The 16468-nt window shown below is 37.8% G+C and overlaps 1 protein-coding gene across 4 annotated transcripts in view; it reads left to right on the top strand.

The window, feature by feature from the left end:
* The window catches only part of OSBPL9 (oxysterol binding protein like 9), a 59784-nt gene that overhangs the window by 8527 nt on the left and 34789 nt on the right, over positions 1-16468 (top strand). For all 4 annotated transcript variants that reach the window (XR_003534196.1, XM_027683174.1, XM_027683171.1 and 1 more), the window contains exons 2-3: positions 938-988; positions 5203-5281. Coding sequence is in view for 3 of the 4 variants with exons in the window: in XM_027683174.1 (XP_027538975.1) it covers positions 938-988; positions 5203-5281 (130 nt within the window). In the remaining variant the exon portion in view is untranslated. The remainder of the gene's footprint in view (positions 1-937; positions 989-5202; positions 5282-16468) is intronic.

Raw genomic sequence — 16468 nt, 5'->3', positions numbered from 1 at the left:
TATCAGAAAACTGAATATTTAGGATGACCTAAATGTTTTCTTTTTCTTCTTTACCTTAAATAGTTTGTGTGTGTGCTGCTTGGGCTTGCCCCTGTTGCCCAATAGCAATGGTTACTGACAACTCTGCCTGAGTCAGTGGTGGGAATAGCTGAAAGTATCACAGTTTCAAGCTAGAAGTGAGTTGGCTGTTTAGAATTCCCTGTTTGGGAGGCTGGGAGGGGTGAGGGTTTTTTTGTCAATGCTTCAAACAGATACTAAAGAAGAGATTCAGTAATTTAGCTGCAAGGTAGGTTAGTCTACAGGTTTGAGCACTGGTTATGGACATGGGAATCCTGTTTTCTGATCTGGGCTCTTAATGCTTAAAGGGCTTTAAACATAACTTTTCTAACTGTAGTAATGAAAGTGGGCTGTACTGCTAGGAATTAGGCATAGAAACCTGTCTAAAAATGGAATTTGTATCTGCATAAAAGGGATATGAATCGGAGAAACTTTCTGACAGAGATATAATTCCATTTGTACAATTCTGCCTGCACAGCTGGATTTTCTTTTGTGGACACTTTTCTGAGAGTAGGAGAGAAAGGAGGAAGATGTAAATCAGTATACTGCTCATTTTTAGTATTTCCCAAGTCCTTTCTTCTTCAATACTTTTTAGTTTCTATAAAGGTGTGGACTGCATCTTATAAGTATTTCTTGAAGGTATCTAGAAAACTTCTTGAAGAGGGATATTGTGTTCTTATTTTTTTTAAGGATTAGTTTTCCATACCATGGTGGTGCATTTCTGTGTGAAAACTAACCTATTTTGTAACAGAAGTTGCATCTCATTTAATGAGTCAATAAAACATTATGCAAAAATGCTTTATCCTTTTCTCCATTGCTTTGAATAACTTTCTTCTTACTGTGTTTGTTAACTCACTGATCTGTTTTTTTTCTGTTTCAGTCGAAAGACAAAATGATGAGAGGCTCACGCCGAGGGTGTGTTAGACTCAGGGTAAGTATTGTTTTATTCAGTACTTAATGATTTACTGTGTATAATATGTCCTAATGGAGAGAACTGCAAGGAGACTTTGAGGTTTGGGCTCTATTCCTGACTCTGCAAAATACTGAAATAGTGAAAGTATTTAAAGAAAGAAACCATACGAGGTCAAGTGACGTGCTGCGCTAATTATGTTCTGTAATTTATATAGTGTATAGAAACCTTATACATTTTATGATATATTAAAAAGCATTCTATGACAGAGTCAGATGGGTTACTAGTAGCATATTATGAAAAAGTTTTTGCTTGCAGTTCTCATTTCTCTGTGTGTGGAGGTATATATGTATTGTATATGTACATACATATTGTTCTGTGCTACAGGAGTCATTGCGAAACTGCTTCCTTGTGTCTTTCTGATTTGCCTTTCTTCTGTTACTGTGTTCTCCATCCTGCCTGTTTGGACACTCCTTAGGCCTGCCAGTTGACTCTGCTGGAGCTTAGTGAAACACAGGGGGACTGGAAAGGGAAGGGACAACACTGCTGGCAAAGTTTTTGAAATATCAACTGGGGGTGGATACAGATTGGAGAAAAGAGGTAAAGAGATGCAGACTGGGAAAGCTGCACATTACCTGTTTGAGGCACTTAAGCTTGGGACATTTAACCTTAAGTGCTGCTGTTGTAGCTTGAAGTGGTAGCACTGAAGTGAGGTGGGAATGCTGCGGTGTCTTTGCATGTGCCCAGTTTTTACTGGTCATGCACACACTGAAAATATTTCTTGCACAAGTCCTTTTCCTATATTTTTTCCCATTTCTCATAGAATCTCTGGCTCCAGCATGCAGCAGCCTTGTGAAGAGCTGATGTAAACAGGGGGAAGGAGTCAGGAGAATAATGGGTATGAATGGGAGCATTTTGAGTCTTGAAGTAAGAGAAGTCTAGGGAAGGGGCTCTGTGTCTGACCAACACTGTGATGAGTATTGCAGCAGAACTCTGCATCTTCCAGTTACTCCTTTCTTTTGTTGCTACTCCTTTCTAGTCTTTCTGTGGCCTTAATACAGGGGTATCTGCAGTCTTCTGAGACTCAGAGAATCTCCATTCACTTGGATTCCAGATTACTTTTTTTTTGCACTTTCGCTTGTTTCATTTATTGGTATTTTAGTTTAGTATGTCTCTAAGAGTAATGTAAACTCAAACCATTGTCTAGAACATGACATTCCCAAAGATTCATGAGGATGTTTTTTGCCTTGGGCAGAAAAATTTGGTCTGAAAAACCATGTCTGCTTTAATAGTGCTGTGAGCCTGTCAGTGTGGAGGTTGGCCTCAGCCTACCAGTGTAGGAAATATTAAAAGTGAACAGTCTGTTCAATATTGCATGATCCATCTTTATATGTATTTAGCATGAAACAATCCCTTTATCTCCCCCCATCTGCCACTCTTCTATCACAAGTTATTCTTTGGAGTTTTCTGAAGACTTACTGACTCCCCCAGCCTTTCTCTGAATATGTGTGGGGTTTGGGGCTTTTTTTTTGTGAGGGAGGAAGGAATCTTTCTTTTTTCTGCTTTTGTGCAGCAGCTTCTCTGGCAGATGACAGTGATACTGATAGCTGAACAGATGGGCTTTTGAAGTCTGAAATTCTATCAAAGAGGTTTTCTGTTTAGAGTAATTGTTGAGTTGTTACTGTAGGTGTGAACATAAACAAATGTGTAATTTAAACAATTTGGCTAAAATACTTCCTTTTCTCTCGACTGGTTTTTTAAAAGCTTGTTCCTCACCTTTTTGCTCTTAATACATATCATAGGCCTGAAGCTTCATCTTCAAATTCTGTTGACTGTCATAGTGTACTTAGAAAGGTGCATTTATAGAGGATTCTGTGTCATCTGCACTATGCTTAAGTCCTAAAGTTTTCTGGAATATACACTTAAACTTGCACTCTAGTTTTTCTTGTTCATGTCGTCTGCATGACAGCAGAAGCATCTTCTGTGCTTTTGGCTCAGACCCTTTGCCTCAGTGTTGCAGTTGCATCATGTGCCCTTCATGCAGGTTTGTGCTGAGGTCACAAGCCGTGGAGAGCTCTCCTTGCTCCTCAGTTTTCTCCCACATTTAGGATGGGGCAGGACTTGGCTGTCCTAGGCTATGTTTAGCCTTACATTAGTTTTACCTGTATTCTCTGGGGAGAATATCTTGGTTGTGTTCTTGGTGTCTGACTTAGAGATTTTTGATATCTTTAGCCTGGAGAAAAGGAGGCTCAGGGGGGGCCTTCCCTGAAAAGAGGTTGTACCCAGGTGAGGGTCGGTCTCTTCTGCCAGGTAACGAGTGACAGGACGAGAGGAAATGGCCTCAAGGGGAGGATTATATTGGCTATTAGGGAAAATTTCTTCACTGAAAGGGTGGTCAGCCATTGGAACAGGCTGCCCAGGGAAGTGGTGGAATCACCATCCCTGGAAGTGTTCAAAAGATGTGTTGGTGTGGCACTTGCTGATATAATTTAGAGGTGAACACGGTGCTGCTGGTTAACAGTTGGACTTGATGATCTTACAGCTCTTTTCCAACCTCAGCCATTCTATAATTCTATGATACAACTGTTAAGGAAAATTATATTATACAACTTGCAGTGATCTTCAGATTTATTGCGTAGCAAAATGTACTTAAAGTGCCAGACATTGTTTTTGGTATTGTTATGTTTAATAAAACCCAGATGATTCTATCAAAATGAATCTAGCCCATCATGTCATGTCACTGGCACACTTCACGGTTGCCAGATAGTCTCTGAATGTAATGGCTGGTCATCTGGTGGTTGTTACATCCTGGCACTAAAAATATTCAGAATTATACTGGCTTGGGTACACTTTTTAGGGGCCTCTTTTATAGTGAACACAGAGCTATCCATGAAAAGCCTGTATAGAAGATACTCTTGGAGAAGTTAATTGGTACATTTTTGGCAGTGGAGGGAAGAAATAAACTAGTTTGGAGCTATCCTTTCCTGCTATATAACCTTGGATTACATATGATTGGAGCTGTTTTTAAATGGAACCTGTTCCTGCCACTCTGTCTTGTGTGGCCTGTGGCAGTCCCAGCCATGCATGAGCTGGTCCTGTTGGCCACAAACCTTGTGTAGGGGCTCTGAGGAATGTGTGTGGGTAAGATTGACTCAGATCCCTCTGACCCCAAGTCTGGATCAAAAGAATCCTTAGATTTTGGCCAGCCTGGTGATACCTGAGCCCTGCTCTGCAGCTGCTGTGTGATACCTGGCTGAGTACTACTTAGAATTGACTGACAGGTGCTGGTAGTACTGTTACTCACTGTTTACTCTGAGACTAAGGGCAGAATTTACCCTTTCAATATGGGCACCTTCCAGTGATGGCTGTCTGTTTTGTGGGAGGGGGAAGGATACAACAGATCCTGATGCTCTGTCTCCTGGAGAACAAGAGAAACTGAGTAAACCCACTGGTGATTTTTGAATTAAATTTTATAATTTATTGGAATTGTCAGAGGCCTGGAATGGTTCTTTCTTCAGTGTTATCTTCTCTTGGGTGAAACTGTTATTTATTAAATGTTGGGGGTGGGGGTGGGAATGAAAATGTGATTAGATTTGTAAATAGCTAAGCACAGATGGCCTTTAACTCTGTAATTTATTTGCATTTCCTTCTAATAATTCATGAAGAATTAGAAGACAAAGCTAGTTGATTTTGAAATATTTTGATTACTTACTGTTAATATTTACTTAGGGACTGAAAATTAGATCATGCAGTTTACCAGTGACATGACATGATGGACCAAATTCATTCTGCTAGAATGATTTATTTTTTATTACAGAATGGTAGATAAAATCAGGTCAAGAGTTTCTTTTTGTAGAGTATCTATGAATCATTATTTTTATACATGGAAAGTATGTATAAAATATTGTTCCCCACTCTTCTTTAAAATGTAAATTGAAATGTAGTAGAGAGCTGCTGCAGCATAAAACCACCTCCATTACAAAAATAAAAGATGCATATTATTATCCAGAAAATCAGCTTTACGACCCTTTACTGGTTTTTTTCTGCAACTAAAATTTTATTATCTTAAAGAACTGTCTGCATCCTCTGACTAAACACAGAATCTTTCTGCTCTTTACTGTCTTCAGTTTGCTTCTAATTTGTCAAAGCTTTTTAAATTCCAGTGGTGTAGTGATAGAGTGTGTGCTGCTGATGTCACTGCTTGCCTTATCAGGATTGTGTTCTTTGTTTCACAGGGAGCTGTGATTGGTATAGACGATGAGGACGACAGCACCTTCACAATAACTGTTGATCAGAAAACCTTCCATTTTCAGGGTGAGCTGAAAGAAGAGATTGTTTTTTTTCTTATAATAGATTCCACTTGCATTTGATGGATGATTTTAAATGTTTGGCAACAGAACAGCATGAATGAGCACACTGAGAACATTCTGGATCCAGGGGTGCTGCAGGTTAGGCAGGGATTTACATCTGCAGTGGATACATATGTGCTAGAAAGAGACTGTAGCTCTGGCAGGATTTAGAGATTAATAATGTAAAGAATAAATCACTCAAGGGGAGAAAGTAATGTGCTTCTGATTATGGGTTTCGCTTACAAAACATTTCTGATCTTCGTTATCAAGATACAATTATGCATTTCTGTATGAAGAGAATCAAGACTGGTCTGAAGGTTGCAATTTGTATCCAAATAGAACTTAATGCTCGATTATGAGGAGACTAGAGGCAACATTTGGCTTTACGGTGGAGCTTTGCTTCAAGATTTACCAGCTTGCATTCATTTCATCTACATTTCTGTGTCTTGTCTGCCAGTCACCATTTCTCTGCTATTATCCTTTTATTCACATTTCCTAACACCAATGCCATCTGCCACTGCTATGTTTCGTCATTGCATGCTATGGCTCACCGGTAGAAAGGGTAAGGTCCTGTATAATTGTTATGTTCTCCTTAAATTATTGTATCTACAGCAGTAGGGCAAAATACTGTGCTAATATTGACTAGAGAACTTCTGCCTTCTGAATGTTAAAATCCTGGGGAAGTGTGATGAAAATATTTTGCAACTAACATTTGTTAGTCCTTTTTGCTTTTCCTCTGAAATGTAGTGACTAAATAATTTAATTGCTTTGCATGGAGCCGAAAATTGTAAATATCCAAGAGGCACGTTTGCATTTAAACAGTTATATTAAATATATATATATATAAATTGAATCAATTCTATAACTTGGGTTGTACTGTATATATTTTTAAATCAGTGCTTTGCAAATGGGAGTTGTCATTAATACTGTTGTTTTTGTGAGACTGTTTCTAATGATAAATATTAATTGTACACCATATTGTCACTGGCTTCTGTATTCCTTGTGCTACAGTTCTTCCTAAATGCTGCTGCTGTCTGGCTTTTCACTGCATTAAGCCTCATAAACATACCTTCATAATGCTGAGCTCACAGTAATACTTCAATCTACCGTTCCCAAGGATAGCTGATAAAATGCAAGCTAATTGCTAATGCAGTAATGGAATGCTGTACTAGTGCAGTCTTTCAGTACTGTGAAGCTAAATACTGCTGAATATTTGAGAACTTGATACAGGTAAATCTAGAAATCTGTCCTCTTTAGTTACTAAGATAGACCTTTTTTAATGCACTCCTTTGGGTGGTCAGATGTCTTAAAACTGATAGTATATGATATAAGTAATGTTCTACTCTCAATAATATTGATAATAATTAATAATTTGAACACCAGTTTTGTCACATAACATCTTGTGCTTTATAATCTCAATTTCTCTGCATTTCCTAGGATCTATGTATACTCTTTTAATGTACAGCTAAGATCTTGTACACTGTTTTCTGTATTATGCTTTTTCTGTTAGCATATTATGAAGGTAACGTCCCTGATATCCAGGAAATTGTAATGATACAAGCACAGTGTTAATATATGTGGCTTTATTGTAAAAAATGTAAAAAGACAGGTAAAATATTAGTGCTGAGATATTTCAGTGTAAAAAAGCTCAGTAGAACTATATCTGTAGTTCTTACAGCCACTCTAAATGTATTCTCACCTCATGCAACCCTTATGTCATATTTATACAAAACATTTTTTCATTATATTAAAATAATTCAGTGTTACACAGGCTTTAACTTATGCAAAATATAGATCACTGTCAGTCAGGAATGGTGAATGGGTAATAATGTAAGTACTACAAAATGTATGCTGAGACTACATAGGTTATGTAGAATAGATTCTGGGAATAATCCAAGAAAACATACAATATTCCTAACAATTTCTTTCTGAGTTTTTTTAATACGTGATCCAGATAGAACTTTTCTTCTGCAGGATAGTCATAGCTATAAATACATTCACCCTTTACAAAAGAAGTCTTCTACAAGAGAAGACTGCTGCAGAAATGGCAACTTTTTTAAAGACACAGTCACTTCTTTCCTCCTTACTGCCTTCCTTCATTCTCAAAGTCAGCCAGGGATCCAAACAACCTGGAGCCTCCCTGGGAAAAAAACAGAACTTCAAAAAAACCACGATTTCAAAGGTTTGCTGATCTGTATCTAAGTTAGGGTCCCATCTGCAGTGGAATGGTTTTTCTTTCAGGCTCCAAAAGAAAACTATTTACATTCACTCAGACTTTAAGTACTGATTGGTAAAATTTTGCTGGCAGGCAGTGATAGAATTTGAATTTGGGAAAAGAAGGAAAACCTTAGTACTGGATTAATTGTTTATATCTTAATGTGCACATCTGACTAACACTCTAGAGATGTAAGTAATGAGGTGAAGGGCAAATAAGTCATTTAAAGTGTCTGATCAACTTCTCCCATGGATGTTGATCCCATATGTGTATGTGTGTAACTGAATTTTCAAAGTGCTAAATCTCCAGCATCTCCCACTAAGATTTGCCTGTCACTGGATAATGATAAATTTTGACTCTTGCTCATGTATAGTTCATATTTTATTGCTGCCTGTGAATCTTCCTCTCTTCTGTTCTCAGCTGTGCTTCCTAGTGGCCACCCCTGTATTGAACATTAGTAAAAATTAAGAACTTTTTATTACAAATACAGTGTAGCTTTTGAATGATGACTGGGTACATCCCAAATGGGATGCATATATTTATTACCTGGTTATAAAGGAAAAAAGTGAATTGAATAGATATGGGCAATAAAACAAACAGCATGTTTTGGTTTTACTGTCAGCTTAACTCTAGCTCTGCCAGAGTGCCCAGAAGATTTTTTTCCCTTTATGTTATTGTTATGGACAGCTGTATTGATACCTGTTCACGCTGGAGGGGGAGTGGAGGCAGAATGACCTCAGAAATTTTAAAATGTATTTAAAAGTTATGTAGTTTATCTCCCGATTGGTCCTGCTTTGGTCATGCTATATATCCAGTTTCATGGTTTGCTTGTAAGGCTTCTGAATTAGGCAGATCTCAAAGCATTCCCTAGTTGGTTTGTTCAATTAGATGCAAAAATCCATTCAAGTTGCTATAAGACATTTGGGATAATGCTCTTAGTTTAATTTACCTTCCTATCAGAAGCTCTTTCTTGATAATATATTTTTCCTTGCTGTAGTACATGTTCCATAACCTTCAAACACTGTGGGGAGTTTGTTTTTGGTTTTCTTTTAACATCTTCATATCATCACCAAACTATAAGCTCTTTCCATTTGGAAATTCAGTTCTTCTCTCCTTCATATCACTTAGCTGTTTCTTCTGCTCACTGGGATGCCTGTGGCTTAAATTCAAGAGTGGGAACATGATGTTCAAGAGAGTCCAGCAAGGTTATTGTTGTACTTCTTCCTGATGTTTGATTTGCTGTCTAACCTGAAGCCATAATAGCTTTTATTTGGACTGAAATCCTTCACTAAATGCACATTGTGTGCAGGAAAAAGGAATTCAGATTTTTAAACTCCTACTTGAAAAACCCAGCTCTTATTTTTACAGTCTGCAGTACAGTTCCTTGGAAGGCGAATCAGTTCTGTCTCCTGCTTTGTGTAATAAAGGATTGAAAGATTGGAAGCAGTCCAGTGCATTGATCTGAGATGATTTTGCTTTAGCTTTTGTCTTTCCTTTCCTATGCCTGCCACAAAAGTATCTGAGAAATGAAGCATGAATGTTGCTGTGCAACTTATTCTCCTGTTACATGAAAGCTGTCAGCTGCTAAAGGTAGATTTCACTTTCTTTCCCATCCTTCCCCAGTTTTTTGCTTGATTTGTGTCTGCCTACCATCCCAACTGAGGAAAAAGGGAGATATGCACAGCAAGAGGCCTTAATGTTACAAAAGCAGGGAATTTTTGTTAATGTGGGAGACAGTTATTATTAAGGATATACCGAGGTCCACAAAGGGTTTAGTTGCTGAGCTGTATCAGAATTTGAGATTTTAAGTATTTTTATTAAGTATCAAAATTAATTATAGTGGTTCTATACCTGTGTTTCACCACTACTTGGGAAAATAGTCAATATTTATAGTCTTCTACAAAACCTTGACATTGTCCACCAAATAGATGACAGGACACTGATTGTCCTTGTGGTATGAAGAGACACTTTAGTCTATCACATTACCTAATTTAAATAACGATTCATAAATTGCAACCTTTTCCCAAAAAAGGTTTTGAGAACTTTTTAATCTGATATTAAATGCCTACATTGCAAAAAAATGCCTAGTGAGAGATTTTGGTGTGAAATCCTGGTCTGTGCTGGTTTCCTCAGTGATGTTTAGTGCTGTGACCGCATCGTTTGTCCTAAGCTAATATTTCCAGGGTCTTTTAGGGTTCTGGTGATGCTGAAACAGTGAATTCCCCTATGCTATGCTCAACTGTGCTTTTATATTGCAGAGGAGGATGAGCAGCTATGCTAAGAGTAAAGCTTCCAGCCTTGTCTTCATACATGTAACACCAGAGCTGAGCTACCTGTCCTCCTCCTTTTACCTGACCAGGTCTGGGCTGCACAAAGTTCTGGGCCTCATCTCATCCTCCACTGACTGGCAATACTGCAAAAACAGAGCTTTTGCAGTGATTTTTCTGTCCTTCCCTCTCTCTTCCATCTACCCTCTTTTTGCTATTGATGTATTACACTGATACTTTGAGCAGTTGGAACTTGTGACCAGAGCACAGAGAGCAGTGCGTGGTTGTGCTTTTCCTGCTTCACACAGCTCCTTCTTGCACCTGCAGCATCCTGTATTATAATTGTCTGTACTCATCCCTAGAGTTTCCCATTTTTAATGGGACTCTCTGCACTCAGTTGTTATGGTCATATATAAACACTTCTTGGGTTTCCATTTCTTGAGGTTGAAGTTTCAGATTTCAAAATGTATGTTAAACTTAAAGTAGCAAAGAAATAATACCTGAAACAGTGTCTGTGTGAGGGATCCATTTGTTTTCTCTTTTCCTTCCTCTGGAAGAAAGAGTGTATTTATTGCTTGTTACTTTTGGCATCAGTATGAGTCTGTTATCTCAATTGTATCTATTGGCAACTATTTTGGAAGGAGAGAAATGGTCAGAAAAGGTCTCACTATAAGGAGAGGAGGGATACTGAATGGTTAAACACTCATTTCCTTCGGTGTTAACAAGAAATTCCAAGTAGCAAGAAACTTGAGTTTAACCTGTTAAATTGAGAGCTATTTTATTGGCTAAGAAAATGGCTATGTTTTTCTTTTTCTATTTCAATTTTTTTAGTTCAAACCAAAATATGGTTTCTACCTCACACTAGTAGCTTTTGAGCTCTATCAATGTGATCTGCAATGGAAGAAGTTCTTTACTGTGAGGGTGGTGAGGCACTGGAACATGTTGCCCAGAGAAACTGTGTGTGCTCCCATCCCTGGAGTGTTCAAGGCCAGGTTGGACAGGGCTCTGAGCAACCCAGGATAGTGGAAGGTGTTCCTGCCCATGGCAGGGGGGTTGGAATGATATGGTCTTTAAGGTCCCTTCCAGCCCAGGCCATTCTGTGGTTCTGTGATTGATTTTAAATGCAAACATACCTTAAAAGCCAGAACATACCATATCAAATATTATTTAGTTACTATTATTAATATTTCAATATTATTCTCTAGTGAAAAAACAGATACTTGCAGATTGTCCCATGTTGAGAATTGTTTAATTACAAAATTACACATTATGCATGAATTTCCAGAGAGAACTAATAGCAACTTGACGGTGTATTTCCTTTGTCACACAAAAGGTGTGTAAACATACCTTTCCACCCAAAGGTATGTTTATGGGTTGATTATAAAGCTTACTAAAAAATCTTTTGAGCTTAGGTAACAGTGAGAGAGCAGTTTAGTTGGTTTCTTGAGATCACAGATTAATCTTACTAATGCATTGTACACGGGAGACCTTTTGATGCTTTTATTTTGGGCAAGTCTAATGACATCGTGTCTCGTGACTGCACAGGAGTCTCCTGTAGGGACAGGGAGATCAGACCAGTCAGACACCTGCAGAACAAAAGGAGGTTGATTTATATGTGTGGGTGGAGAATGGCATCAGGAGGAGAATAATGAGTGTGACAACTCCAAAACTATGATATAGAGGAAATAAGGTTCAACTTACTGACAGCTGTGGGAGCTCCATGTGTTAGAAGGGTATTTGTAAGCAATGAAACTAGTGTTTTGGTAGGCTTGTATGAAGTGCTGCTTCATCTTGCATGTTTTTCTATGGTTTGAAAGGCCTTTCAGTGACTTTAAAAAGCAATTTATTTAGTCATGGAACAGTCCTTTGATGTGTGACTTTTCCACCTTATTGAGCACTACTGATAAAATCTCCCACCAATGAGACTGGTGGCAAAAATCCTATTGATCTCAGTATAGCCAGAATTTCATCTCTATCATCTGGTTATTTGTGTGTAAACATACTACATTAGTTCTGCACTTGGCTGAGAAAATAGAGGAATTTTGCATACAAATCATTGGAAGCTTTTTCAGAATGAAGGCTGCATAATTGACTGTATTGACTCTGTGGGTGTAATAGACTTTTCTTACTGAGTTCTGCCTGTAAGTAGGTCACAGTGAATGAAAATAAAATATGCATTTCATTTTTTGACAGTATTTGTAAGTAATCTAGTGATTTTTTTTTACTAGTTCTTGAGGTTTTTCTTTCATCCTCATGCCCATGTAGATGAACACAAAAAAAAAAGCCCTAGTATGCTGATTCTGAGGTGATATGTTTTGTGTATTCTGTCTTCCAAGTACTGCTGTGCATGACCTAGAAATGCTGGTGGGAAATGCTGTATCGTGGAGCAGAGTCGTTTAACTTGTTTATATCTAATCTTTGGATGCCATCAAAGCTTAGGCTGGAAAAAGTAATCTGTTTTATGCTGTACTTTAACATTTGGTATACGTTATATAAACACATATAATCTCTACACAACAAAGTAAATATTATAGGAACTCTAAATTACAAAATTTATTCTCTATTTGGGAAATTAATAGAGGCAGAGAGCATTTAACGTAGTTGCATTTCATTTGCCTTCTTATCCTCATAGAATAGAACCTTTTACAATCCCTGCCATATCTGACATGGCAGTTTGGGAAATTCAGAGATAAAGGGCTATTTTGTAAAACAAAAGGGAGTTTTAAAGCACAATTTTTCTGAATTGCAGAAATTCCTCAGTAGAAGCAGTGATTCTTGGTTTTAGTAATTTTTTTCACTCTGTGATTTTTTCTTTGGTCAAATCATTGCTTTTCTTTCTTTGTAACACCTCTAGGAAACAGTTTGGATTTTTTTTTTAGTATAGAATGGATGTTAAAATATCTTTTGAATAAGCTCAACCAGATAGATCACAAAAAGGCACATCTTTAAAAATATTGTTACCAAACTCACTCTAATGCTATGACATGCTTTTCAAGTGTGTTTCACTGAATTAGTCATAAATAGGACTGTGATCATGTTAAGTACCCCATGGTTGTCTCAGATGTGCCTGAGATGTCACAGTAAATTATCCAGGTGCCTTTCAAAGGATGCACCACAGATACAGAGGAGTGAGGGGTTAAGCATATGGAACAAACTGTAATCTAGCTCATAAATACTAATTCTATTGAAAAAAAAAGTAAAAATAGCTTAACTGACCTAATCACAGTAAATTTGCAATGTTTCAGCCACTAATGATTCCAGTCCCTTGCATACAGCAGTGATTATGCAGCTCTGTGTGGATTTAGCTTGTTCCACATGCAAATGTTCACTGTTAAATTGCAGTAAAAACTGAATTAATAATTCTGGCACTTAAAAAAGAGAAAAGCACAGGGAGTGCTAGTGTCCTCTCGACTGCAGATATAGCATTGCTATTTTTGTGGATAGTTGATGCCCTAGTACAACTTGAATTTCAGCTGACCAGGTAACTCTTGCATTAACCCCTGAGACTAAGAACCACAATGAATATTCATGTAGTGCAGTGGGCTCCTTTGTTTAATTTCTAATTAGCATTAAAAACATTAATCACTTATTATCAGCTGAACTAGCACTTATATGTTTTTAAGTGCTAGCTTTTTCCTCACATAGATGTCTCAGTGTTTCTTATTTGTCTTTTGTCATCCTCTTATTCTAGAGTCAGCCTGGGGAAAAGCAAACCGTTTCTCTCTCTTGCCCCCTGCCCTTCTTCCCTTTCTAGAAGTTTTGTGCCAGGAGGGACCAGATATCATTCCTCCATTTTTTAATAACCACAGATACTAGTGTAATTCTTTGGACTAGATAATAATTGGCTTATCCCAAATATGTTCTTGTCCGCTACCTGCTGAAGAAAGCCTCCAGCATTTGCAGATGCAGAGTGGATATTTTGTTGTGTGCAGCACTAACGTTTTACCCGAAAATAAATTAGAGCTTTTTCTTTGGCCAAAGTTGCCTTCTTTAAGTGAAAACAAGCTTGCATATCTAGCTTTCCCTACAGATGGGTGGATAATGATTTCTGACCATTGTGTGTAGATTTTTCCCATAAATTGTTTCTGAGTGTGTTGGCTAATCTCTTTTTTGAATGTCCATTGATTTTTTTTTTCATCAGTGATCTTTTGGCAGCTGTTCAGTTCTAAATTGCTTTTACCATTAGGGAGCTTATACTTGCACCTAATCTCACAGCAGCCATTTTGATTAGATTTAATATAACTTTTCTTGCAGCTCGCTTTACTGAAAACTGCATCCTACTGTTTTCTCCGTGGTTTTCTTAAAAGAGCCTATGGAGGAGAGCCAGAAGGATCTGCTGTTGATGATAGATGGTCTGAAAGTTAATCCAGTGTTCTGTACAGAGAGTTCTTAAAAGGTTCTGATGCTGTGTGTTTCTGTGCAGTAAGCAGTCTTCTCGTGGCAGTGCTCCTGGATTTGTCGTGGCCTGAGTAGCAGGATTGATGAGATTCATGTTGTTCTCCCTAAGGATTGATCATGCTATGCCAGAGGTTTGCAATGTCTAGTATATGAGGAAAAAACACAGCTTTTCTCCTTCTGCTGAGCCCTGGTAGAAAGAGCTATAAAGGGGTCATTAGAGGAATAGAAGCTTCAAAAATGTAGTTTATTTATGAGCATGGGAAAGTCAGTTCTGTGTTTGAGCCGTAGGGATTGGTTGGTTTGTAGGTCTCCCCTGGTGCTGTGAGGCCTCTCTGTTCTGCTGCGGGTTCAGATACAAGTCATGATGTGATAACCTTTATTAATGGGCTACTGTATATTGAGATTAGTATTTAGCTAATACAGTGACCTCTTTTTGCTGCCAGTATGGAAGATCACAGGAATTCTGCTGCAATACAAGGATTAATTCACTGGTCTGCAGCTTAATTGTTTCTTTTTTAGTTTCAATAATCGTGGGAAAAAAACCTTCAACACGGGATTTTTGTGTCCTGTGAGTTACTTAGGAGCTCCTCGGTACCCCAGTTCTCCAGTAAGATTAAAAAAAAAACAACACAGAAAACCAGAAAAACAAACAGAAAACACAACCAAGAAACCTTACACACACTGAAATATGTTAACCCCTGTCACTTTGAACACACCTTTGAAAAGTTGAAGCATTGATACATCTCAAATACTGATAGATTAATGACGCAGGTAACTATATATGTTATATATGTAGTGACTGGTATAAGATGCATCAACTTAATTAATATGTCTGGCAGGACTAAGCAAAGGGGCCTGTTCTTGATTAGCAGAACCAAAGAAGCTAATAAGCATTAAAATTGATTCTAATTGACTAATTCAGTAATTGAAATTAAAGAGTAAGATATGCTGTGCAAAAAGAGCAGGGTGTTTGTGTGTGCGTGTACATAATGAGAAAAAAAATTATAATTTGCACATTGTAGAATGTATTTGGCCTAATGCAGTCACTGGGCAAGGTTCACAGGGCCTCTGTCCCTCCATCCTGTCTCCTTTCACTGCATTATACACTTGTCCTCAGCACCTACTTCAGCTTCTCAATTGAAGTACAGATCACGAGTGGGTAGAACCCTGTAAATTAGAAGTTATCTCTAGTGAGCTTTTGAGAGTATTACAGATGGCAAATCCAGCTTTTTAATACTTGCTGCAGTCCCTGCAGAAAAGTTATTCACCTGCTGTTCTAAGTAGCATTTAATTACTTTAACTTCTTCCTGCAGACTTCCTCTATGCATCTGAAAGCACTTTGGGAAGCCACTTTCCCTTATGTCTAGTTTTAACTTGAGCAGGTTAATGGTATTGTTACCAGAATACCTGTGGCAATTGATCGTGCTTTACTATTTTAAAAGAACAATAAGTAGGGATTGACTTGTATCTGGGAAGACGTGTATTTTTAGGAAAAAAAAAAACTAGACAGGTTTCAAACTTTTACTTTGTATGTAATGGAAGTTTTGCACCACTGCTTTGTGAGGCCACCTCATTGGTTAGGCTTGGACCAAAGTTCTGTATTAAAAAGACATTCTTACCTATCTCTCACATACATTGTCAATTCTTTCCTGATGGTTTTGTTAACTTGGAATAATTAGTGTATATATACTGAAGTAAACACAATGCACTGTGTTTATCTTGATACTGTTTTCTTTGGGGAGTGTAGAAAAATCTACAGATTCTGAAGACCTGTGGTCTCAAACCTGGATAGGTTTGAGCTGCAGATTCCAAAGAATAGAAGCAGTGGAAATATAAGAGTGAGAAAGGGAACATTGAAACAAAGCATTTTGAGCTGGAGAGTACATTTCAGTATAATCTAAAAATATTTCCTCTGAACTCCTTAACAAATAAGTCTGATAGGGATCTCAGCCCTCTGATTCATAATAGGTGCTAACTCACTTAAGCTTTCCTTGCTTTTAACAGGCTTCCTGTTTCTTTTAAATACCATTTGAATGAGGAACTAGAAACAATTGTCAATAACTATTCTAAATCCATATATAGGCCAGTTTGTTTATAGTCTGTTTAATGCCTGTGGAATTTTCTTTTCTTTCTTTACCTGGAGTCCACTGACGCTCTGCTCCTGTGTTTTTTGAACGCTCTTAGAGCACAACAAGGAACTCTTTCAAACTAGTGAAGTGAAGGTGGTGTGTCTGTACAGGAGGTAGAGGTGAAGAAAAGAGGTTATCAGGGT

This window comes from Neopelma chrysocephalum, unplaced genomic scaffold (genome assembly GCF_003984885.1).
Source record: "Neopelma chrysocephalum unplaced genomic scaffold, ASM398488v2 Primary Assembly neopelma1_64, whole genome shotgun sequence".
Taxonomy (NCBI): domain Eukaryota; kingdom Metazoa; phylum Chordata; class Aves; order Passeriformes; family Pipridae; genus Neopelma; species Neopelma chrysocephalum.
The sequence above is the reverse complement of the archived record's forward strand: the minus strand, read 5'-3'. Positions and strand labels throughout refer to the sequence as shown.